Genomic DNA, 23,579 nt, shown 5'->3' on the forward strand with positions numbered 1-23,579 from the left:
TGGGGATGTGGCTCAGTGTTCGAGTGCCCCTGAGTTCAATCCCCAGTACCACCTCTGCTCCCCTGCCCTCTCCCCCCCAAAAAAAACCCAAGTTGTTTAGGTGTTGGATGGCCACTGGGATCAGAACTCAAGCTCTGGCTTGTAAAAGTCAAGGAATACCATCTCCATCTTGTAGCACATCTCTCAACTCCTTTTCCATATTTCTTATGTCTTTCTTTTTGACATGGTCTGTGCTCTCTAGGAGTCTCCAAGAACAAGTCATCCAGAGGAGAAGAAGGATGTTTCTCTTGATTCAGATGCTGCTGGCCCCCCTACTCCTGGCAAACTCTTCAGCCAAGGTGGAGATAGCAGTCTGAGCATTTCTGGTGGCAAAGAGCCACAGGAAAGAGGGGCGAGTCCTTGGTTTCCAGAAAAAGAAGAGAATAAGAAGAGTGATCCTGGGGCTTCCACAAATCTGATGACACCTGGGGTGGACCATGGAGGTGATGAGCCTGCCAAGTCCTCTGAAAAGGAGCCACTGGAGGACCCAGTTGATGCAGGAGAGGATTCCAGGAAGGAAGAGGCAACAAATGAGCCAAAGAAAGAGACTTCTTTCCCAAAAGAAAACAGATCAGATGCCAGTGAAGTAAGTCCCGTAGGCAGTTGCTGACTGCAGTCCTCGCTGTTCTCTCTAGCTCTGTGCAGCTTCCTATCCCCACATCTTTATTTCTGAGTCAGGAGCTTCATTTGCAGGCCCTGCTCTGGGCTGTCAACATCAGCCAGAACCCTTAATTGTGACAAATATGCCCAGACCCAGCAGGCAGTAAAATCCTGAATGAAACTGCAAATTTGGTGGCATTGGAAATCCAGAGCAGAAATGTGCTTTTCCATTGGCACCCTCTTGGTATATTCATGTTCTTCTTTTCTCTTGTTTACTCTTTCCCTTCCCTGCCTCCTGCTTCTAGTCTTGGTTTGCTGCATTAAGAGTTCCTTTGTGGGGTGGGGAGTGTGTGTGTGTGTGTGTGTGTGTGTGTGTAGGGAAGGCAAAGGTTCCATCAGTGGAAGTGTTCTGCCCCAACATATATATATATTGGATTATAAGAAGACCTTTCTCATTGGCTCTTTCTGAACCAATCCAAAAACATAGAAGTGATTGGTTTTGCAAACTAGGCCAGTGGCTAAAAGTAGGTTCAAGTGGGGCAAGCTTTTGGCGTTTTAGGTTTTCCAATCCTTCCTCCTGGTAGTTGATAAAGGAATCCATTTAAAGAGCGTTTGTCTACCTCCTTGAAAAGATACTCCAATCCTGTTTTATAGGATAGCATCAAATTTCTGTACTGCCAACTTTCTGTTTCCACTATACTTGACTCTGTTTCTACATGTGAATCCTTGATCCAGTGCAGGGCATGCTTGTCCATGCCCATCTGGATTGCAAGGAGGCTGATGTGTGTGTCTGGAGAGAATGGCAGGGTCCCTCAGGTTTCAAGAAGAGGTAGATGTTGGTTTGGGCTGAGTCCATTGTTGGCACTATGGCCTGACCAGAATTCCCTGGATAGTGACCCTGACTCTCAGTGCTTTTGGGGGGGTTTTCTATGGGTCTGTCTCCTCAGGAGTCGAAGATTAGTGAGCATGTGAAAGAACCAAACCTCTCTGATTCCGTGGCTTCTGACCCCAAGTCCTTCTTTGGCCTGGTGAGTTTGTGATGAGGGGTAGTAGTGTGGTGGGTAAGAGTATGGATTTTCATGTCCACAGGGGTAAGTAATTTGCCCAGCACCGCATGCTAATATGTAGGGGAAGTTGGGACTCAGATTTGGGTCTTGTTAGCTCCCATTTCTCAATCTGTAACTAAGACTATTCTACCTACAATATAGGTTTCCTGTGAGAAGAAAGTAAGGTAGAGAATGTAAATCATGTTTACATAACATTAAATAAGTGTTAGCTGTTATTATTCTTACTGTGTGTGGCTTGTCTACAAGATTGTGTGAGTTGCCTCCAGGCTCTAATAGGCATTTTATAGGAATCCAGGAGGTTAGACTGGTGTATTGTGTTTCTGGGCTCATGGAGCTGTGGCAAAGACCAGTCCTAGGCTCTGGCCAGGAGGGCTCCTGTGGTTTCATTTTTGAAGTTAGGGCTTTGTCCTGGAATGCCAGAATCCATGGTTCCTTTGTCCTAGACCGTCCACTCAGCCCGCTGAGTCTCTGTTCTGTGTGCCAGGTTGAATCTAATGGGAGCAGTGGGGGTGCTTTTTGGCCACACACTACCTCTACACACCACCTCCATCTGTTTGGAGGAGGCAGATCAAAGGGAGGGGATTAGTGGGAAAGAGTCAGGGATGGACAGTGATGATACGGGGCGGGGGGGGGCTGCAGAGGAATTAGGAGGCTGTGCACTTAGCTCTGGGCTTAAGAGGCAGATGGCAGCTGCATTATGTGGCATAGAATTCAAACTGAAAGGAAAATATCACCAAAAAAGATGAACCCCACAAGCCAGGAAGTGAAACAAAAAGTCACTGTTGGCAAAAACTGTCCATGAAGAATAGCCATGTCACCAAACTCATGAACCAAGGGGTCTGTCCCTTCCAAAGCAGGCACTGTGTTGGCAACATGTGCCCATCAGCATTTTTCTTTATGGCAGTGGAGGGAGGAAGCATAGACAGCAGGACCAGACCATGTCTGGGCATCCCGCCATTTATCAGGGCTGATGACAGAACTGTCCCCATTAGCATGCTGTTGGGTAGCAATCCTTCACTTAGCCCAGCAGGGATCATAGGCTCAGGGGTTCGGGTAAGGCCCTGTGGCAGCCAAAGGGCAGTGAGGAGCTGGCCCTGATGTGGGTACCTGCTGTCTGTCCCAAAGAGAAGCCTATGGAGAAGGCACCACTAATTAATCCCCATTGTCTAGAGGGGTGCCTGTTTGGGAAGGGGGAAGACATGAATTGGAAGGAGTTTATCAAGCCTCATTTATAAGCTAGTCACAGGTTTCTGGCATTTGTGGTGCCCTCGTTGAACACTGGAGAGGGAGAGACAGCTGGCAAATGACAGACATGCTTTGGACCATGTATCATGGAAAGACCTTGGGTTTTGGAGTTAGTCCCCAGGATCATCTGACCCCAACCTTCTTGCTTATCAGTCATGTGACCTTGGGCAAATTAAGTATGCTTCCCAACCTGCCTTTGCATCTGTGAAATGAGGACAGAGTTTTGGTCTCATAGGGTTTGTTTTTTTGTCCATAATTTTAGGAAAAAATTTAAGCTGGGCATGGTGGCACATGCCTGTAATCCCAGTGGCTCGGGAGGCTGAGGCAGGAGGATTGCGAGTTCATAGTCTCCGCAACTTGGCAAGGCCCTAAGCAACTCAGAAAGACCCTGTCATTAAATAAAATATTTTAAAAAGGGCTGGGGATGTGGCTCAGTGGTTAAATGCCACTAGGTTCAATCTTCCAAACAAATTTAAAAATATATATATATGGAAGAATTAAAGAATTTACAGTGAATACCCACATACATCTGCAGTGAACATTTTACCATATGCGCTTTATCATATATCTTTCTGTCTAGTCACATTTTTATTTTAAAGATTAAATTAGATGTCAAAATTTTAGCACAGTGCCTGGCACATAGCAGCCTTTTCTGAAAGGTTGGCATTAGGTTAGAATTGGGGTAGAGGAGGGGCCCCAATGAGTGCTGACTGGCATGATCACCTCCACTGTCTGTAGGACTTTGGTTTTCGCAGCCGGATCTCAGAGCGCCTGCTGGGTATTGATGTAATTTCCCCAGTTCTGGATGGAGCCTGTTGGGAGGTAAGTCTCTGTGGGTGGGTCTAGTTCTCTCTGGTGATCACTTTTTGAAATAACTTAAGAGCTGTCTCCTTCCCATCCTAGCATATGTCTCTGGAGGCTCTTTCCCTTTCCTTAAGGCATGGCCCTAACTGTGCCTTTGATGGGACTTATGACCATTCTTGCTCTGTAGTTGCTAGGAATTAAAGCATACCCGCTTCCCCCATGTATTACTCATTTATCTGTTCATTCAGTAACTGAGGGTTGACCACCTGCTCATGTGCAAAGCCCTGTGGAGATTGTGGATTTCAAAGCATTTCCTATCCTGGCCCATCCATATCTCTAGCCCACGCACCGCCTACCAGCTGGGTCTGCCACTTGTCCTTCCTGAAGCATACCCTCCACCTCCACTGTGGCTCTGCTGGCCCTTCTGTGTCCGCTTTTGCCCCAGCAAGCTCTTTCTTTGTCTTGGAGGCCCATCTCTGAGGCCACCTTCTCCAATTGGGATGGATTATTTCCTCTTTGCTCTCTTTAGAGCCTCTTGTTTTGTGGTTGTTTATGTCTTCCCTGCCAGAGGTATTCTCTGTGCCGGGCCATAACACCTGACCCAAGTAGGGTACAAAGATGAGTGAAACCCAGATCTGTCCTTAAGCAGCTTAAGTCAAGATCAGTTTTATTTATTTATTTATTTTCCTCCTTGGTGGGTTGTCTAGAAGAGGGATTCTGGCAGATGGTCTCTGCAAGTTTCAGGGAGCATTTGGTTTGAGTGAGATGGAGATTTGTTGGGTGAAACAAACAAGATGTTTAATAGGAACCTGGCCTGGGAGCCCTTAGTGAAATATGTTGGAGACCGATTAGTTTTTAGGCTGATTGCGTTTGAGCCCTTCGTATTCTGACTGATGCCTTCCTGGGCTACTGCCTAGCCACCTCCCTGCTAGGCTTTGTTACCCCATTTATAGTTCTAGAGGGATGTGAAGGCACAAATAGAGGCAGGTGGGATTAGTCAGGAAGGGTTTGGAGTAGGGGAATTGTGGGGCCTTTTTGGCAGTAGGTAAGCAGGAGAGCTACCAAGTCAGTAGGGTGTGCTAGGTTCTATGGTTCTGGCTTCAAAACCTGGCCAATATCAGAATTCTTTGAGAGCTTTAAAAAAGTTAATTTTTTGTGAGTCCTAACCTAAGACTTAATGAAGATGGCAGCCCTTTTGGGGTCATGCTACTGATATAAAGCAGCAGTCAGATTTGGCTTGAATTTGGTTCTCAGGGGACACTCGGTGGAGTGCAGCCAGCCCTGGCAGAGGAAGTCCGAATTTATACCTCATGACCAGCCTGGTAGGGTGTGGGCAATGATGGGCACTGAGCTTGGCTGACCAACTAGAGCCTTTAGTAGGGCTCAATCTCTAGTTCTCCCCCATCTTCAAGACATGGAGGGGTCAAAGAAGGAGATGGAGCTGAAGAAAGGAACAGCAGCCCCTTTGTGGGACAGACAGAAAACAAAACCTTGGAGCTGAGTTAAGGATGGGGACACAGTATCTCAAGCAGTCCCCTTTCTGAAGAAAGTTGGCATGGCTGGTTACCTCATTGGGTTCCTTCGTTTCTTTCTCTGTGGCAAAAATGTTTAGGGAGCAAGTAAAACTCTACTCAAAAGGCCCCTCGCCTAGGTTTTCCCCCGAGGTATCCCTATTTCTCTGGCAGTTTAACTAGTTCAGTTTCTTGCAGAAATGTAGAAGATGGAACAAGCAGGGGCTAGCGGCGAAGACTCGCTTGACAGCTAGCCCTGCAGTCTGCCTGCCTTTTCCCTTCTGACACTAGACTTATAGCCCCAGAGTCCTTTCTGAGGCAGGGTTCAACCCTCCAAATTTTATTATGATCACCTCACTCTGTTACTTGTCCTGTATATTTTAGTGTGTTAAATGGGGTTGGCTTTTGTGATTTTTGTTTTCTTGAAAAAGTGAGAGAGGGAAGTTTTCCATGAGCATGGTGTGGTTTGCAGGGGAACACATGTATTTTGAACACTGGAAGGAGAAGAGGTGGGGTGGGGAGGCTGCCTGCTCCTGTCGTTATCTGCAGGCTCTGCCCAGGCTGATGCAATGAGGAGTGGCAGCCCTGGCAGGGAGCCCTTCTGCTCCAGGCACTGAGAGGTATTCACAGGCTGCATTGCTATTTTTAATGTAATTTGGGGGAGCTGGGTTGTAGTTCAAGTCCTTTTCTTTCTCGCTTATCCAGATGGTAGAGTCAGCCACAGCCGCTGGGGCTCAGGCTGCCAGTAGAGAGGTGTTGGGGGTACTGGGCACAGGGCTGGGGACCCCACTGGGGAAGACGGAGTGAGCTGTCTCCTGCCCCACCTCTCCTGTTGACCCCTGTGTCCCAGAACAGACGGGGCTCCTGTTGGGGTGACAGAAGGACTGTAAATCCCAGAATGGGGACTGGCACTGGCAAAGCCTTTTCTTTTCTTTTCTTTTTTTTTTTTTTTTTTGCGTTTGGCTGGGGGAGAGGTGTGTGGGAAGAGGAGCTAGCATTTATGGCATGCCTTCTTTGGGCCAGGAGTTGGGCATTATGTACATGATCTCATTTAATCCACACCAGAAGCCCTGGGAGCTGTGGTTTACTATCCCATTTTACAATGGAAGAAGTGGGCTCCCCAGGCAGGAAACAAGGAAGGGCTAGAACAAAGGATAGACCCAGGCTGACTACACCACTGTCCACCTGTGGGAAATATTTTAAATTGTCAGGAATAGTGTCTATCTGTCTGTCTGTCTCTAACTAGCTTGCTAAATTTGTCCAGACACCCAAACTTTAAAATAAATTTTAGGGGTTATTTCTGAATGGTTGATATAATCCCTGACTGGAAAAGGAGCATCTTTATCTCCTGATCCATGTCCTTGGGCAAGCTGGAAGGGAACTGTGGAAGGAATGTTAATGCCTCCTTTCTTCTAGTATGATGATGATGCCCTTTTGGTCTGGGGTAAACCTGCTCTTATTCTACCGAGATCCCTGTTCTCCAGGAGTCTTCCTTTCTAATGAGCTTGCCTGCTGCCCTTATTTTTGCCCACTTAATTTCAGCATCCTTGTGTATCACTGGTGCTGCTACCTTGAGCTTTGGTGGTTGTGGGCTGTTTGTGGATACCTCTGTTGGTGGTGTAGGCTTCCAGCCATAGGAGGCAGGGTTTTCTTTCTTGTGTGGTCTTTTTCTACCCTTGGCTTCTGACTCTGCCATACTGGGCTTGTCTGCTTCCTCTTCCAGCTATAAGTCTAGGACTTAGCCAAAGCCAGGAAGCTTTACTGGACAGTAGACAGGCCTTCTGCTTCCAATCCTCCAGAGAGCCACCTCTCAGTGCTTTCTGTTATGTGTGGGAGTTAGCAGGAGGGGGAGACCCCTGCAATGCATACCCCACTAATAACACACTTTCCACTGCTTTTTTACTACAGGCCCAGAGGTTAGGAAGAGACGACTCAGATACCAGCCAGTGCAGCCAAGATGAACAGCAGAGCAAACAATCCAAAGGCTCCGAGAGGTATAGTATATGGGGGGCTGCTCTCAGGGACTGAGGCATGGCATGACTTCAGGATGGTGTGGACTTTGGCAGAATCCTAGCTGGTATGCCCTGCCTGAAGGCAGATGTGCACTGGCTAGATGGCCAGGCAAGGTGTGTGTGTGAATGAACCTATGATGCGGCCTCATGTAGATCCGTGAAGTGCTACTCTGCACAGAGCACTGTGGTGGAGCCAGGCTCTGTGCTCCACACTGGATTGGGCTGATTATGATGTGTGCCTGGTCTTGGGCTAGGGTTGAAGCAGCCTGTTGGAGGTCTGGGGGAGTCATGTTACAGGGTTAGTACTACAGCTCACATCTCTGAGCCAGAGCCCTGCCACATCAGAGATATCTGCAGCTGGCTCTGTGTGTGTGGATACACCTAGTGTGTATCTTACTGGGGCTCTTAGCCTCTTAGGCTGCTACTCTGAAGGGGATGGGGTGTGGTCATCCTCTTCTGGGACCTTGGCAAGCTCTCAGCATTCTTACATAGTGCCACAGTTTCATTCATTTTCTGTAATCTGACCACTGGAACCTATAGATTCAGAGCCTAGTGTCTCTTTTTCTCCCCATTTTCCACTCCGTTCTTCCTGGGCCCAGTGATGGTAAACTGTGGGAATGACACATATGCGAGTGTGTCCAGCTGTCACACCTGGACCAAACAATGCAGCCCAGGGCACTGGGAAGCCCTATGTAGTTTAGGTGAAAGGATAGCTCAGGAGAGGGTTTCTCCTTGCTGCACATCCAGCTGCTTGGCCCTGTAGCTCTCTGTGAATATGGGGGCAGGGGCTGGGATCTAGCACAAGGGACCCCCACTGCACTCCCAAATTCTTTTCCTGCTCTCCAAGTGGAGGGGCCTGACTGCTGCTCTGGCTGGCCTCACCAGGTTATCTCCTCCACTTCTGCATGGGGAGCAGCTCCAGAGTCCCCTTTACAACCAGGCCACTGAAGGAGGGCTTCCACAGATTCCCAAGGGACAATCTGAGTGGGAGGAAGTGGAGGAGCCTAGAAAGGACTCTGGAGCCAGCCCCACAACACTGGTGTCCGTCCTGAGGTAAGGATGAGAAAGAAGCACCCTGGGTGGTGGTGATCACTTTGTATGTGTGCTGGGGCTGAGAGAGATGGGGCAGGGTGAGCCTGGGGTGGGTTTGCAGCAGCAGCAGCAGCAGCAGCAGCAGCAGCACCTGGGGAATGGGGAATCTGTTACTTCCTAGTTCTTTTCTGTAACACATTGGAGTGTCCAGGCTGATTAGGAGAGCTTAAGAACTCTAGAATAAGGAGGTGCCGCTTCTGTTTACTTGCCTCCCTGCCAAGGACTGAGGCAGAGACTCTGCTGTTGCCCTGGCTGCTCCATTCTTGCCAGGGTAGCCCTGTCTCCTAGTCCCCTCCCCAACAGCACCCCTGCCCCTGCCAGGAGTCAGCCTAACTCTAGCCACCCAACTGGAGCTCTATTGTGTGCTAGGCCCAGGGAGAGGGGATGCAGGTCTCAGCCTGATCCTGAGCCTGGTGTACATTTGCTAGTGCTAGTGCCTCTGTCCTCCTGGCAAACTGGGAAGAAGCAGATTCCCCCATTCCCCAGAAAAATATGCTGGTCTTAGATTTCATTTGTTTGGAATGAGCCACCAGGGGACCTGAGCAGCAGCCATGTTTAATCAGCAACATCCATTGACTACTTGCTGTGTGCAGAGCTTCTCCTTGGGTGTTTAACTATCCTGTTTGTCATGTGAAACGGGAGTATCTGGCCTTCAATGCAAATGCTTCAGCAAGAGACCCAGAGGGGAAAGGGAGGTTGGAGAGACCCGAGGTAGGGAAACTACTGGGCTTGTCCCTCTTGTCCCTATTCACCTAAAAGGGGTGAAGATTGAACCTCTTGCCTTCCTCCTGGTTTAACACAGTTACTTCCTTCTTCCTATCAAGGGAGCAGCCCCCGAGCCCACCTGTGGTCCATGAGAGGGGCAAGGAGCAGCATTCCCAGGCTGAGGAGCCATGCCCTGGGCAAGAAAAGACTGAGGACCCTGAGGAAAAGGTGGTGGTCAGCCCCACCTCGACAGTCTCTCTAGAAGTGTAAGGGCCAGTTTTTTGTGTTTGTGTCTGTCCTCTGCTGTGTATGGATTGCTCGAATGCCCATTCCCTCTCTTGGGTGATGGGAGGAGATGCTCTGGCTTCAGCCCATGGAGTGAATATAGGAGGATATTGGAAGTGTCCTTGGTGCTGTGTGCAGCCTTGAGAGCCCTAGGCAGCCATCACTATCACTGATTCTTGCCTGGGGTTAGCTTAGGTCCTGGGGGCTCCTGGCCAGGACCCAGGGTATGGGGATGGGCAAGGGTATATCTTTGGCTCATTAGCAGAAACTGGTAGATTATATTTCCTTCTCTCCCAAGGACTGTTTTTCTTTTAAAAATATCTTATTATGATATTTATGTATAACGAAGTACACAAATCTGAATTGTACAGGTCAGTGATTGTTTTCATGTGTGTGCAACACATAATAGCCACTCAGATTGTCATAGAATATTTCCATCCCCGGAGAAAGTTTCCACCCTCAAATCTACCCTCAAAAGCTACAGTTGTGGCTTCCATCCTATAGATTCAGTTTTTCCCATTTTCTACTTTCATATAAATGGAATTATACAGTATATAGAAAATATTTTGTGTGCCTGAGTGTAAAGGTCATCATGCTTTTGCAATTCACCTGTTTTTATACCAAGTAGTTAAAAAATTTAGAAGCCACTTAGCTTTTCTCTCCCATCCTCACCTGTCCCTCTCATCTCCTATTCAGTTAAGGAAATGAAAGCTCAGAGAGGTGAAGGAATTTATCTAAGGTCCCATCACTAGTCTAGAGCTAGATCCTAGACTTCTGACTTTTGGTCTGCAGCCCCTGTGCCTCTTATGTATAGAAAGGCACTAGAATTTATGTTATTTCTCCTCTGTGATTGAGAGGTACAAAGAACTCAGGTCTGACTATTGAGCAGAGCCAGGTTCCTATCCTGATGACTCACAGGAGTGTCACTGAGAGCTGGCAGGGCACCTGAGCCCATAATCTCATGTCATCCCTATAATGTTGTAGAGGTTGTGTAGAGTAGGGGTAGTCACATTTTTCAGTTGGTGACAGGTCCTACAATGAAAGCTGTGACCTGAGGAATCACATGGCTTTCCTGTCTCCTTGGTGGCTGTGGACAGGCAGATCAGGGTGCTTTCTATGAAGGACAGAAGCCAAGTGTGGTTCAGAATGAGGAAGATCCGGGCAGAGGTCAGAGAGGCATCTTCCCAGGACCTTTGGAGGGAAGCTCCTCCCTGGACACCTTGTCTGGTTGATGCCCTAACTTGTGTTTCTTCTCCATCCCAGTGACACTGCCCCTGCTGGGGTCTCTAGATACTGTCCTTGACCCTGCAGGCTCAGGTCACACCAGCTCACAGGAAAGGCCTCTGTTCCTTTCCTGAGTCTCTTCAGACCCCACAACTTCCTTGTTATTAATCTTCACAGATGTGTTAGGAATCGATTGGTTTTCAAGGTATTGGGAGTAGCACTGTGCCTGACATCTGAATCAGAAGAGTTAGGAACAGGACAGGCTAGCAAGGGTGGAAGGGCAGGCTTGTGGCCAAGGGACTGGGTCTGGGAAGCGGATATCCTCCTTTTTGTCATGTTAGCACATTTCACAAAGATTTGCAGAGATAGTAAGTGAATCAAAACCACTGGGTATAATCCTAGCTATTCAGGAAGCTGAAGCAAGATTGTGAGTTCAAGCCCAGCCTGGACAGCATAGCAAGATCTCATCTCAAAAAGCCAATAAACAAACAAAAAAAGCCACTGGTCTAAATGTGACAGGAAACTAGATCTCCTTGCTTTCAGTCTGAGCTTTAGTGGTTTTATAATCATTTCAGAACGATCCTGGGACGTCAGTTCTCCCTCCCTCCATCCTCTTCTCCCTCCCTGCCTTCCTGCCTTGCTTTCTGTCACCTATCTCCTAGCTAGCTGGTGGCCAGCATGAAATGATTAGCTCCCACCGAGCCTTTCATTGGCCTCTTTCTGTTGGAAACTGGGTCTCATGTGGCTCATACCTGAGGGGTTGGCCTAGAAATCAGACCTGCCTCCTCTTTGGCATCTTCAACTTCCCAATTGTCTTCTAGATCTTTCAGGCATTGTTCTTTGCCTTGGACCTAAGCAAGGTGTTTAGAATATCAGGACTTTAAAACGAGGGAGGGAGAAGAAACCCACTGATATGTAACCGATGTGATTCTGCAATCTGTATTTGGGGTAAAAATGGGAGTTCATAATCCACTTGAATCTAATGTATGAAATATGATATGTCAAGAGCTTTGTAAAAAAAAGAAAAAAAAAAAAGGAACCCACTGAAAAACAGCCCCATTTGCCTGTGTGGCAGGTGTGCAAGCGGGCTCACTGGTGTGTGTAGCCTGGACACGTGCTGCCACGTGGTCTGATGCCCCATCTTCCCACAGCATCTGTCCCTTGGGCTGCACATATCTACGTAGCCCACAGGGGAGACAGACATTAAAAGGTACCATCTCAGGGAAAAAAGATGTTTTCAGCCAAGGTTGGAAATGAGTTGGAGGGTTGATGAGGCGGAGAGCTGCGGGGGGAGGCTCTTTTGGAGGGCAGCATCCTCAGAGGAGGTGGCAGCCATGACGCTTACATCTGCATCAGTCGGGCTGTGTCAGGGACTGAGAGGGAGTCAGAATTTGGAAGAAGGGAGAAAAAAGGAATTGGGAGGACAAAAAGATTTGAAGGCTTGGCTCAAGACTGTTCCTGGTCCAAGTTCTGATTTTAAGAAAGGGTGGAGAGATGGGTTTCATGGTTTTTCAGGATGTCTGTAGCCTGTTTTGTTCCCCTCTCTCTTTATTCTTGGGCTGTAGTGGGGTTCCTAAGTTCTATTTTTTTTTTTTTTTTTTACTGTCTGAGCTGTTCCCACCCTTGCCTTCCATTTGCTTTGCTGCTAAGCTCTCTTGGGGGAGAGTGGGTGTGGGGTCCTCAGCTGGGTGAACTGACTCCCCCATTTGATTCTTGCCCATTCCTCTTTGATTTGGTCTTATTCATGTGTTCCTGCTGAGGTTGACTGAGCCATTACGTCAGCTTGAGCACCAAGCAAGAAGAGTGGTGGCTGTGTGCTACAACCAGGTTCTATTGTCAGACATGGAGACCTGGGAGTACAAAAGTAAACTGGCCCTTAAGAAAATCACTCCAAGGACTGGGGCTATAGCTCAGTCAGTGGTAGAGCACTTGCCTCAAACGTGTGAGACACTGGGTTCGATCCTCAGCACCACATAAAAATAAATAAACAAATAAACAAATAAATAAAGATATTGGGTCCATCTACAATTAAAAAAAAAAAGAAAGAAAGTCACTCTGGGGGAGACATACTTTATTCTGCTTGTGCTTTCCCTGTTTAGAATGTTCTCACAGTTTCATTTTGGCTATTTCCTTGAAGAACTGGAAAATAAAGCAAAACAACCCTCCTCACTAACTCTATAGACATATTGTAAACCAATACCATTATTCCTCACCATACGTGCCACCCACCAATGCATCTGGGTTAGCTCTGAATTTTTTTCACTCATTTCAAAATACAGAACTTAATTCTAAGCAGATGAAAACATGTTACTATAGGGAAATATGGAAAATGGTATCTCTCTTACACTCTTGCTCCATTTTGGCTCAGAGAAATGTTTGCTGCCTGATTCCCTTGGTGGTGATGGAGGAAAGTTTCCTATTCCTGGACCTCAATGGACTGTCTGTCGTAGGTTTCAGGGCTGCTACTTTTCCCATGGGCTCATTTACATTGATCTCTGTTCAGTTTGGGAAGTAGACAACGGTCTCTAGGGACTGTTTCCAAATTTCTGGCATGAGACTCAGGTAGTAGGCAGAGCCCTGGTGGAGACAAGGAATAGGGCCTAAAGACCTTCTGGGAGAGAATCCACTAGGAACAGAGCTTCACTCTCTCCCTGATGTTGTCAGCTCTTGAGGCACACGTTTTGACCTTAGGCCACAATCTTCCAGGTATACTGACTGTGGGCTGCCTTTTTCCCTAGACCTTTGGACTTGTTTGACCACAGTGGGGCTTGTTCTACAGAATAGTCCCTTGTGTGACTGTGTGGGTATATGACTCCAGATCTTGGGTTGTGTATGTGATGTTCTGTTACCTATGGATCTAATGCCAAAAGGTGGGTAGATACACACCCTGTAGTGATACCCTGTTTTCCTCTTACAGGAGATATGCAGAGCCTCTGGCTCTCCCAAAAGAGCTTTCTGAGGCTGCACTAAAGGCCATGGAAGAGGCAGTGGCCCAAGAACTCAAAGAAGATCAGAGGTTACTGCTGGAATTGCAGCAAAAGAAGATGCAGCAGCTTCGGAAGAAGCTGTGGCAAGAGGAGGAGGAGGAGATTGTCCAGCTTCACCTGCAGAAGGAGAAAACCCTCAGGTCCCACTTCTCCCCTGAAGGGAGGGACACCTGCCTCCCATTTCTGACACCACTGGGAGGCCCACAGTCCCACCGAGGCTGTTCCTAGAAACTAGTAACTTTTACCAGTCACCTAGTAACTTTTGCTGCTATCTCATTGGTTAACCCCTAGTTACAAGGGAGTCAGTCTATTTATGTACTAGAATAAAATCAGGATTCTGTTAGTAAGGAAAAAAGGCCAAATGAATATCAAGAAGGTAATGAGCAGCCTGTCAGTCTGAGGGTGGGAAAGTGCTACAAAGTAATGTTAAGATATCTAAAAGTGTGGTAGAGAATTACTATTTTTGTATCATACATAGCAAGGAACTTATAAAACATTTATGCTTATTTTTTTTGGAGAAAATAAAACAAAACCCCATTTCTGTACCAGGAAGATCATTGCAAACTCTTTCATTAGCTCAACATAGGATCTGCTGACCCAGGGCTTGCCCTTTTACCACCCTTCTTGGGGCCCTGTCTGGGGAGCATCCCAAAGAACAGACCAACTCATAGCATCCTCTTTTTCCAAGGCCACTGAAAATTGGGGCCGGGGTCACCCAACCAGGGCATGACTCAGCTTACCTTAAGATGGAACACCTTAGAAAAGATCCTTGGGTGTCTCTCTGCCAGCCTACAAGGCTGTTCCCCTTTTACTGGCTACCATGGGCTTGGCTGTGCTTTCCATCTCCTGCCCTTCGACCCCAGAAGGTCAAGACCCTAGAGCACTTTCAGCTTTTGGTGAACACTAGCATGCCAGAAATATTTGATCAGGGCCTGGAACAGCAGTTACTCCATAAATGGCAGTACTTGCTTTTATTTTCAGTTGGAAATTAATACTAATTTGGACATTCTTGAGTAAGTGATTTGATTAAGTGATTTCTTTGTGGGTAGAGCTTTGTCTGGCTCTCTTTAAAATAGTTGGTCCTTAGAAAGCTGTTTATGTTTACACCAGAGCCTTTCTGTGGAGGTGGGGCATCCTCCATTTTGCTGGAAAACTTCTGGAAGTTTCTGGATAGAAATTTCTAGAAGCCACAGCTGAGTCCTTTAACCAACAATTGAATGATAAGGCAGTCAGGAAGACAGACAGGCTGACCTTAGTTTCCTCAGCTGTAAAATAAAGAGATAGGATTTAACCTCTAATGTTACTGCCAGCGCTAACATTCTTTGTAGTTCTGTGGATATTTGAGCCATGGAAAAAAAAAAAGAAAGGGTTTTTGGAGAATCTAGCAAGGAGGATTTTTACTTAACTCAAATTTCTTCTCATAATGGAAGAGAGTGGTGGTGTTGATGGTAGGAAACAATCTTAAATATTTTTTGACTTTGGAGTTTGCTTTTCAAAGAATTGTCTTCCACATCACATTGGTTATAGCCTTGAACTCCCTGAGTGTATAGCACACATCCCCTTGTGTGGGACCGTAAGAGGGGGTACACAAAAAGGATGCAATTTGTGTAAGCAGCTTATGTCTGCAGTGGTGACTGTCATTGGTATGTAGATGAGACATCTTTCATGGCTAATCAAATATTGCTTATAGTTGGGGCTGGATGAGACTGTCCAAGTCCAACACACATTTATTGAAAACCTACTTTATGTCAGTTACTATGTTCAGTGTTTGAGATACGTTATTATTATAGATGGACACAATACCTTCATTAATTTTTATGTGGTGCTTCACACATGCTAGGCAAGCGCTCTATCAATGAGCTACAACCCCAGCCCAAGATACAACAGATTTTTTTTTCCACTTTTAATAATACCCTATTTATTATTCCCAAAACACATGCAAATAATTTAACAGTATTTAAAAAAAATCATATTTTAGACACAATAGGAGTGTTTATGCTTGAAATAAAAAAAAAAAAAACAAATTAGAATCAGTTACTTATTTGAACAAGATACAACAGATTTTAAGAGAAGATTCTTATTCTGAAGAAGGTCCCAGACTACAAGGAAAACAGATTACTTAGGATGCAATATGATAACATGATGCAGAGTAGCATGGGATAAGAAAGGTTCACCATTTAATGTGTATGGAAAAGGCAAATCAGTAAACTTGGAGGGAATTGGGAAGATTTCCCAGAGAGCTGACTGGTGTTGAGCAGTAAATTTGGGCTTGACAGAAAACAACAGAATTCTAGGCAGAGGAACCAGCATGAGCAAAATCAAGAGACAAGGAAGAGTACAGTGTGGCTTAGAGATGGTGACACATCTGATGTGCCAAGAACAGTGTCTGTAGGGTGGGGAGTGGCAGAATGTGGATCCAGAGTCAGGCTAGGTGGCTGTAACCTTCCTTGAGTGAATGCCCTGCTGAGGTGAATCTAGGCAGAGGGAGCCTGCAGTCCACTTCTTGTGGTAAAGGGCATTTCAGGGAGGCAGCCTCCCAGAGGAGACTTTGTGTTTAAGATTGACATTGTTTCACAGACAGCCTGAGAGGCCCTTGGAGGTCAAGAAACAGGGGTTGTGAAAGGACCAGAAAAGACTTGTGTGGTCCCTCCCCTGAACCTGCCTTTTCTTCCTTCTCAGTTCCCTGAAGGAGCAGCTGCAGAAGGCCACTGAGGAGGAAGAGGCTCGGATGAGAGAGGAGGAAGGCCAGAGGCTGTCCCAGCTCAGAGCCTGGGTCCAATCCAGCACAGAAGCAGATGAGGAACAAATCAGGTGAGAGCACGCTGGGAGTTGCCCTGCCCTGTTGCAGTGACCTGGAACATGTAGGCCCACCCCCATCCCATTCTCTTTTCCCAGAGCTGAGCAAGAGGCTTCCCTGAAAAGGCGGAGAGAAGAATTAGAGTCCCTACAGAAAGCTGAGATGGCCAGTTTGGAACAGAAAAGCAAGTGGACATTGGACCAACTCAAGGAAGAGCTGGAGGCTTCAGAGAAGAGAGCTGAGGCCACCCTTAAGGCTGAGAAGGAGGTGGCTCTGCAGCAGCTGAAGGAGCAGCTAGAAGCGGAGAGGAGAGAAGTGAGCAAGTGCAGCGAGGGTCTCCTCCCTACATGTCTTTGCTGCCTGGAGAGGGACTGAGTGCAGAGAAAAAGAAAGGGCATGCTCTGGGTCGGTGTACAGGGTGGGGAGCCAGGCAGGCAGGTGGCCTGCACAGACAGGTTTGGGACGTAGTAATTGACTGGCTTTTTACTCTTTGTGGACCTGACTGGGCTCAGGGCAGATGCAGCCCTGATCTCCTCAGCTGAGTGGAGGATTCAGTAGTATCCAGAGGCCCCTCCAGGGTCATCTTGGCCCAGCAACTGCAGCTGGGTCTTATTAGTAGCAGGGAGTCATCAGAAGCACGAAGGGAAATGTCCTATAGGTTTGGGATGGTTTCACAACTGAAAGAACTTCAGCCAGAACAGAGGCCTTGAGACCAGGGCACCCTGTCCCTGTTCCTGAGGGGCAGCTACAAATGGCCTCTTCTCCCTGAGTTTCTCTCCTGTCTTAGAATGGGAGGCTGGTACCTTTGTCCCCACTCCCTTTCTCTCTAGCTCCATGTTCTGTTGCCAGATTAGACACTCATGAATGGCCAGTCCACTTAGAAATTTTCTTTTGTAAGGAGTGAACTTTAGTTGTTAGACACAGAAAACTGAAGCAAAGACTGGGGGGCTGTCATTGTAACGCAGATGCTCAAGAGAGTGTACCAACCCTCCAGCCCTCCCTGGTTTGGATCTTATTTACAGCATCTGTGTATCTATGGCCTGGCCCAGAGGCAGGACAGGAGCCTGAGCTGAAGCCTACTGTAGTGCCCCTCTACTCTCACCTCTAGGTTTCTGTCCATTTGCTACTTGCAGACTTTGGGGATGAGTTAATTCAGAGGAACGTTATACTCCTTGGCTCCTCATCTTGTGGGAGTAGGGTGGTCTTCCTGGCTGCACCCGTCCCATGGTCCTGGCCAGGGTCCTTGCCCTGCTTCCCTCATGGCTCTTTGCTGCTCCCCAGGCGATGGCAGGGCTAGAGAAGTCGCACAGTGCTGAACTGGAGCAACTTTGTTCCTCACTGGAGGCCAAGCACCGGGAGGTGAGTGTGGCTGGCCCAGACTGGCCCACGAGGGCAGAGCCTGGACATCCTAGGACCCTGCTTCATGTTGGGCAGCAGCAAAGCTCAACCCCATCTCTGGCCACTGGGGAGCAAGCCTCCCTCCACCTCTAGGCCCTTGAGATGCATGCTGGGGCCCTGGGAGTGAGACCCTACATGGTAGCTCTAACTGCCTCCCTGAGGGTCACACTTCGCTGTGTGTGTGGGTGACTCCTCAGGTGGTCTCTGGCCTCCAGAAGAAGATAGAGGAAGCTCATCAGAAAGAAGAGGCCCAGCTGCAGGAGAGTCTTGGGTGGGCAGAGCAGAGAGCTCACCAGAAGGCTCACCAGGTGGTGGAGTATGAGCAAGAGGTACTACTGCTCCCCGACTCCCTATGGTCTGTTCCATCATGTGGACCCTAATGTCTTCCATTTTGCTGTGAATGCTCAGCGGGGATGGCGCTTCTAGTTCTATTTCTGTGACTACGTTTCCTTAAGGCCAGGTCCTCCTCCATCCCCAGGACCCTGTACACCTGTGGGGAGATGGTGTTGGGGTGTGGCTGTCTGTGTGCCTTGGTGCCTTGTGTGTGGGTAGAGGATGTTGGGAGGCATGTGTAGGGCCCTGGGTGCTGTCCACCCTCAACTCTGTGTGCTGCCTCCCTGTTTTGTCCCCTGCAGCTCAGCAGCCTCATGCGAGAAAAGCGCCAGGAGATAGAAAGGGACCATGAAAGGAAGATGGACAAGATGAAGGAGGAGCATCGGCAAGTGATGGCAGAGGCCAGAGAGCGGTATGAAGCTGAGGTAGCTCGACCACACCGCCTGTTGCGCGCGTGCACCTGTGCACACATACTCTGTCACACACATATAGCTAGGGGTCCTTCCTAGCTGGCTTCAGGGCATGAGAGGGGACAAACTATGGTCAGGCATTGTGGAAGGCCTTCCTCCTTGGCACCTTCCAACAGTGAAGTCATTTGGTTTTTAATGAAGTATTAGAAACCTTCCCTAATGGGGGGTACTTCCTGTTAGATAGCTGTTCCTTTTTAAATTAAATGGTATAGTAGCTAACAGGTCTTGAGATGTACTACATACCAGGCCCTGCTCTAAGCTCTTGATGTATCTTAACCCACTTTAGTCCTCACAACAGCCTTGGGAGGTATGTCCTCCATTTTAAAGTCAAGGATACTGAGATATGAAGCGTTCAAGTCACTTTCCCAAGATTAAACTCAGCTAATAAGTAGAGGAGCAAGGATTCCAGTGACTCCAAATCCTTCAGTTTTAGTCACTGCAACAGCAGGCACCAAGGTTAATGAAATTTCAGGACATCAATAAGTAGACTGGGAAGAATCAAACAGTATTATATGTTATCTGCCCTCCTTCCTCTTTGACCTTCGGGTGGGAAAGTTCACTTAACCTGGTTTGGCTTGGCTTGCTTACCTTAGGGGTGAGTAATGCATGGGTGTGGGGGTGGTGACTTTAACCCACAGCTGGATCCCTATGGCTCCTGTTCTAGTAACTGGAACCCATATCCCAGATCTTCTGCAAAAACAGCAGCACTGTGATGAAATTGAGCTACATCCCAGGCCAGTTCTCACCTTGCTGAAGACTAGTGATAGTTGATCGGTGGCCTCTTTCCCCGTGAGGGAGAGCTGGACACCATACACGAGTGGGTGAAGCGGGCTGACAGGGGGCTCCTTCCTGATGCCTGGCAGCATCTGCTTCAGCTGCAGGGCAAAGTAGGCATCCTGATGCTCCCCTAGGAGTTGGCCATGGGGAGCTCTTACTGACCCAAGACTGCAGGGGTGAGGGAGTCTGATTTTGGGGGTATGGGAAGCCCCTGCAGGTTCCTACTGGTGGCCCCACCTCTTTATAGGAGAGGAAGCAGCGGGCTGACCTCCTGGGGTACCTGACTGGAGAGCTGGAGCGCCTGCGTAGAACCCACGAGCGAGAATTAGAGACCCTGAGGCAGGAGCAGGACCAGCAGCTGGAGGACCTGCGGCGTCGTCACCGAGAGCAGGTGAAGCCTGGGGGGTGAGCCCCACTAGGACACCTCTGTGCAGGGCAGGGAAGTCTTGGGGGCTGACATTGTGGCTGCAACAGGATGGAGCTCTGCAGCTTCAGGAGAGGAGGTCTCTCCCTGGCCCTCTAAGCTTAGGGGCATCTTTGTTTCTTTGACCAGGTACATGACCCAGGATTAGACAGGGAAGTCAGTCCCTATAAGCCTTTGGGGTTGCCCCCTGCACCCCAGTCTGGGAATCAGCAAGGTGTAGTACATGCACAGTAAACTGCGAGGGAATTAAGAGGAAGTAAGCCTGAGCCCAGCTCAGAGGTCAAGCTAATACCTTACCCTCTTTCTATGCTGACATTTTTCTCTTCACTACACTCTGGGCAGGAAAGGAAACTCCAAGATTTGGAGATGGAACTTGAAAGCAGAACAAAAGATATCAAGGCCAGATTGGCTCAGCTGAACATCCAGGTGAGAGAGTTGGGTGGAGAAGAGATGTGAGGTGTACTTGACCAGAGTCCACTCCTCCAGGATAGGGCAGGCCCCTGCCCCTCTGGCCTGGGGTCAGCAGTCAGCCCACAGGCCCATCTCTTCCCTTTTAGGAAGAAACCTTGCAGAAGGAGAAGCAGCAGCTGCTTGATGTGCAGAGGCAGGTGGCTCTGGAGAGAGAGGTTTGTCTGCCTCACTTGTTCCCCAAGGTTTCTGTTCACCTACTCTGCCCAGCACCCAGGGGTTCCAAACTAGGTTGGCCAATATTCCACAATATTCCACAAAAAGTGCCACTCTGTGGACTGTGGTGGGAGGCCCGGGAGCCTGCAGATCCCCTGACCCAGACACAATGGCTTCAGTGGCTCTGGCTTCCATTCCCTGTCTCATTCTTTTCTGGCTTCCCTGTCCTGACTTCTTCTTACTGTGTCTCTGGGTGCTTCTGTCTTTCCTTCCCACACTCAGGAAGTCACAGTCAACCATCAGCACCTGGAGGAGGTGAAGAAGGAGCATACCCACTTGGTGGAGTCCAAGCGACAGCTCCAAAGGGTTCTTGAAGAGCTGCAGGCCCGCAAGATAGAGCTGGAGTCCCAAGTGGATCTGCTGCAGATGCAGAGTCAGAAGCTGCAGAAGCGTGTCAGGTGTTGTGGGCTTTCGGCACCTAGTCACCCTTTCACCTTCCTCCCACCTGCCCTTGGACCTCTGCTGCTCTTGAGCCCCGTCTCATCATGGCCCAGTTAACAGGGAGAGGTGGAGGACCCAACTCAGAAGCAAGGCAGAAGGGTGTGGAGTTGCTGCTGCATTTTTTAGGGAGGCTATATTGAGGCTATGAAAAGCAGGGCATCCCTGCCTCCCCTGTTCATGCCTCAGCCCCACCCCAGGGACCTCGGTGGCAGTGAGAACCTGGATGTGGTCCTGACAGTGTGGCCTCCTTCACCCAGTGACCCTGCCTCACACCCCTATTTCCCACTTCCCTTCCCCACCACAGCAGCCTGGAGGCTGAAGCTCAGAGGAAGCAGGACATCTTGAAAGAGCTGGCAGTGGAGGAACGTAATGCTTCCCCACATTTTGAGCCAGATCTCCACATTGAGGACCTGAGGAAATCCCTTGGGACAGTGAGCTGGGGTTGGGGCCTGGGGGGGATAATTGGGGGTGGGTTCAGGGCATCAGTGGTGGGGGGGATCAAGAGGGGAGCCTGGCTGTACTGCAGACAGAACCCGGTTTCCTTTTCTTATCCCCAGCTTCCCACCATCTTCACCAAATGGTACCTAAAAGTGAAGAGTACCTGGCAACTGGCAGAGCCATTTCCTTGTCTAGGCCACTAGGAGGGGCTTCGGGGTGTCTTGACCATGCAGGGTGTCTGCTTTTGCTGCACTCACCAGGTTTTTTTCTGCCGTGTGTCCATAGAACCAGACCCAAGATGTGTCCTCTTCTCTGTCCCAGGGCAAGGAGACTAACTTGTCCTTGGAAGGGTAAGTTCCCACTGCCTGTCTTATTTCAAGGTGAGGGTATCACAGAGGGATGAGTGAGGGCTGTATCCCAGAACTGAAGTGACAGTGACCGCTAGTAGGAGAGGCCTAGAGATGGAAGATCCTCTTTACCAAGCCAAGAAACTGGCCCTGTAACCTTCAACAGGCATCTGCTGACCTCTGGTTGAGGATCAGACTGTCTGACATCTGGGGCCAGGCACAATTCCTTTCAGAATCGGGGTGGGGAGACTGTTAGTCCCATGTGCCGTATGCTATAGGTGCTTAAAACCGGTGTCCCTGCGTAGTGCCCAGCCCCAGCCCAGCAGTTCCTGTGTGCTCAGGGTGGGCATTTGCTTGGGGAGTGGCTGTGTGTCCTGAGCAGGGTTATTAAAGTCTTGCCTTTAACTTCTCTCCATTTCCTCTGCCCTGCTGGTCCTCCCAAAGTATCCGCCATTACCTCTCCGCCGAGGGGATAGCCCTCCGCAATGCCAAGGAGTTCCTGATGCGGCAGACACGCTCCATGCGGAGGCGGCAGACAGCCCTGAAAGCTGCCCAGCAGCATTGGTGCCACAAGCTGGCCAGAGTCCAGGAGGTGGCTGATGACCCTCCAGGCACTGAGGCTCTACAAAATATGCGCAAGAACCTGGAGGAGGTCAGAAGCCTGGAGGGGAACCTGCCAATTCTATGTGGTGCAGGCCTGGGGGGGCCAGTGGGACCCTTGCCTTTGGGCTCTCTTCAGTTGATAGTTCTGGGGACTCCATGAGAAAGGCCACATGGGCCCTGTGATTACTTACATTTTCATGTATACATCGTGTGCAAACAGCACTTTCTCTAATAGTAAAGTGTTTGATCCTCACGTTAACCATATAGTAGGCAAGATAGTACAGGTTGAAAAGTCCTCATTAGAAAGTCTGTTGAACCAGTGTAGTCACACAAATGTCCTAAAATCTGAAAAACTCCGCAAATCTGAAATACTTCTGGACTCAAGCATTCAAATAAAGGATACATACAGCTATCTTATTATTCCCATTGTCTAGATGAAGAGTATGACTGGGGTTTAAAAATTTTCAAATTCAGTGGTAAGCATTTCCATTCTGTCATACTAATGACTTCATTTAGAAATGAAAGTCTTTTGGACACACTAAGCATAAGATGAGTTACTTTTCTGGTCTGCTTCTCTGATGGTCTAATTTGCAATGAATAGGCAGAGATTTCATTGTTAGCAGTTGGTATCATAGATCTTTGTACTGGTTGAACGTACCTGCATCATGGGCTCTGCCCTGCCCTCTTGGACACCTCGGTTCCTAGAATTCTGATGGTGCTAGAACTCCTTATGGAGCTCAGGCCCTGTGGCCCCTGTGCCTGGCTTGGCTCAGCAGATGGTCTGGTACAAACAGAGGGCAGGCTTCCCAGGGTTATCTATCTGAAGGCTACCCTAAGGCTCTGTTATGTAACCCCTCTCAATGTCAGCAGTGGTGGTGATGATGATGATGATGATCATGATGATAGTTGGAGCAGTGATGGTAATAGCAGGAACCACTTAAGAATCTCCTCGGTGTGGGCATCATGTTGAGCATGTACCATCCTTTATCATTTAATTCTCACAATCCACTGAAAAATAGCATTTCATATTTTCAAATGAGCAGCCACACGAGAGCTATGTTCCAGACCACTCTGTCAGCAGATGGTAGAGCTGGGACTCCAGCATGTGTATGAGCATCATTTCTCTCTCCTTTCTCCCCTCTGCAGGAGACCAGGTACCTGGATGAAATGAAGTCAGCCATGAGGAAAGGCCACGGTCTGCTGAAGAAGAAAGAAGAGAAGCTGAATCAGCTGGAGTCCTCTCTTCGGGAAGAGGTGTCATCCTGTGGCCACATAACTTCCCTTTTCAGTTCCCAG

At 48.6% G+C, this 23,579-nt stretch overlaps 1 protein-coding gene across 1 annotated transcript in view; it reads left to right on the plus strand.

Moving 5' to 3' along the window:
- Cep164 (centrosomal protein 164) overlaps positions 1-23,579 on the plus strand; it is a 64,796-nt gene that overhangs the window by 36,286 nt on the left and 4,931 nt on the right. Inside the window, exons 8-27 of the mRNA XM_026396335.2 lie at positions 242-625; positions 1,587-1,667; positions 3,690-3,773; positions 7,175-7,260; positions 8,164-8,331; positions 9,195-9,341; positions 13,502-13,711; positions 16,251-16,382; positions 16,467-16,683; positions 17,650-17,727; positions 17,964-18,095; positions 18,402-18,524; positions 19,594-19,737; positions 20,113-20,196; positions 20,328-20,396; positions 20,677-20,852; positions 21,200-21,326; positions 21,619-21,683; positions 22,125-22,332; positions 23,430-23,537. Coding sequence (XP_026252120.2) covers positions 242-625; positions 1,587-1,667; positions 3,690-3,773; positions 7,175-7,260; positions 8,164-8,331; positions 9,195-9,341; positions 13,502-13,711; positions 16,251-16,382; positions 16,467-16,683; positions 17,650-17,727; positions 17,964-18,095; positions 18,402-18,524; positions 19,594-19,737; positions 20,113-20,196; positions 20,328-20,396; positions 20,677-20,852; positions 21,200-21,326; positions 21,619-21,683; positions 22,125-22,332; positions 23,430-23,537 — 2,823 coding nt within the window. The remainder of the gene's footprint in view (positions 1-241; positions 626-1,586; positions 1,668-3,689; positions 3,774-7,174; positions 7,261-8,163; positions 8,332-9,194; positions 9,342-13,501; positions 13,712-16,250; positions 16,383-16,466; positions 16,684-17,649; positions 17,728-17,963; positions 18,096-18,401; positions 18,525-19,593; positions 19,738-20,112; positions 20,197-20,327; positions 20,397-20,676; positions 20,853-21,199; positions 21,327-21,618; positions 21,684-22,124; positions 22,333-23,429; positions 23,538-23,579) is intronic.

Source organism: Urocitellus parryii, chromosome 4 (genome assembly GCF_045843805.1).
Source record: "Urocitellus parryii isolate mUroPar1 chromosome 4, mUroPar1.hap1, whole genome shotgun sequence".
In the NCBI taxonomy this organism is placed as follows: Eukaryota; Metazoa; Chordata; class Mammalia; order Rodentia; family Sciuridae; genus Urocitellus; species Urocitellus parryii.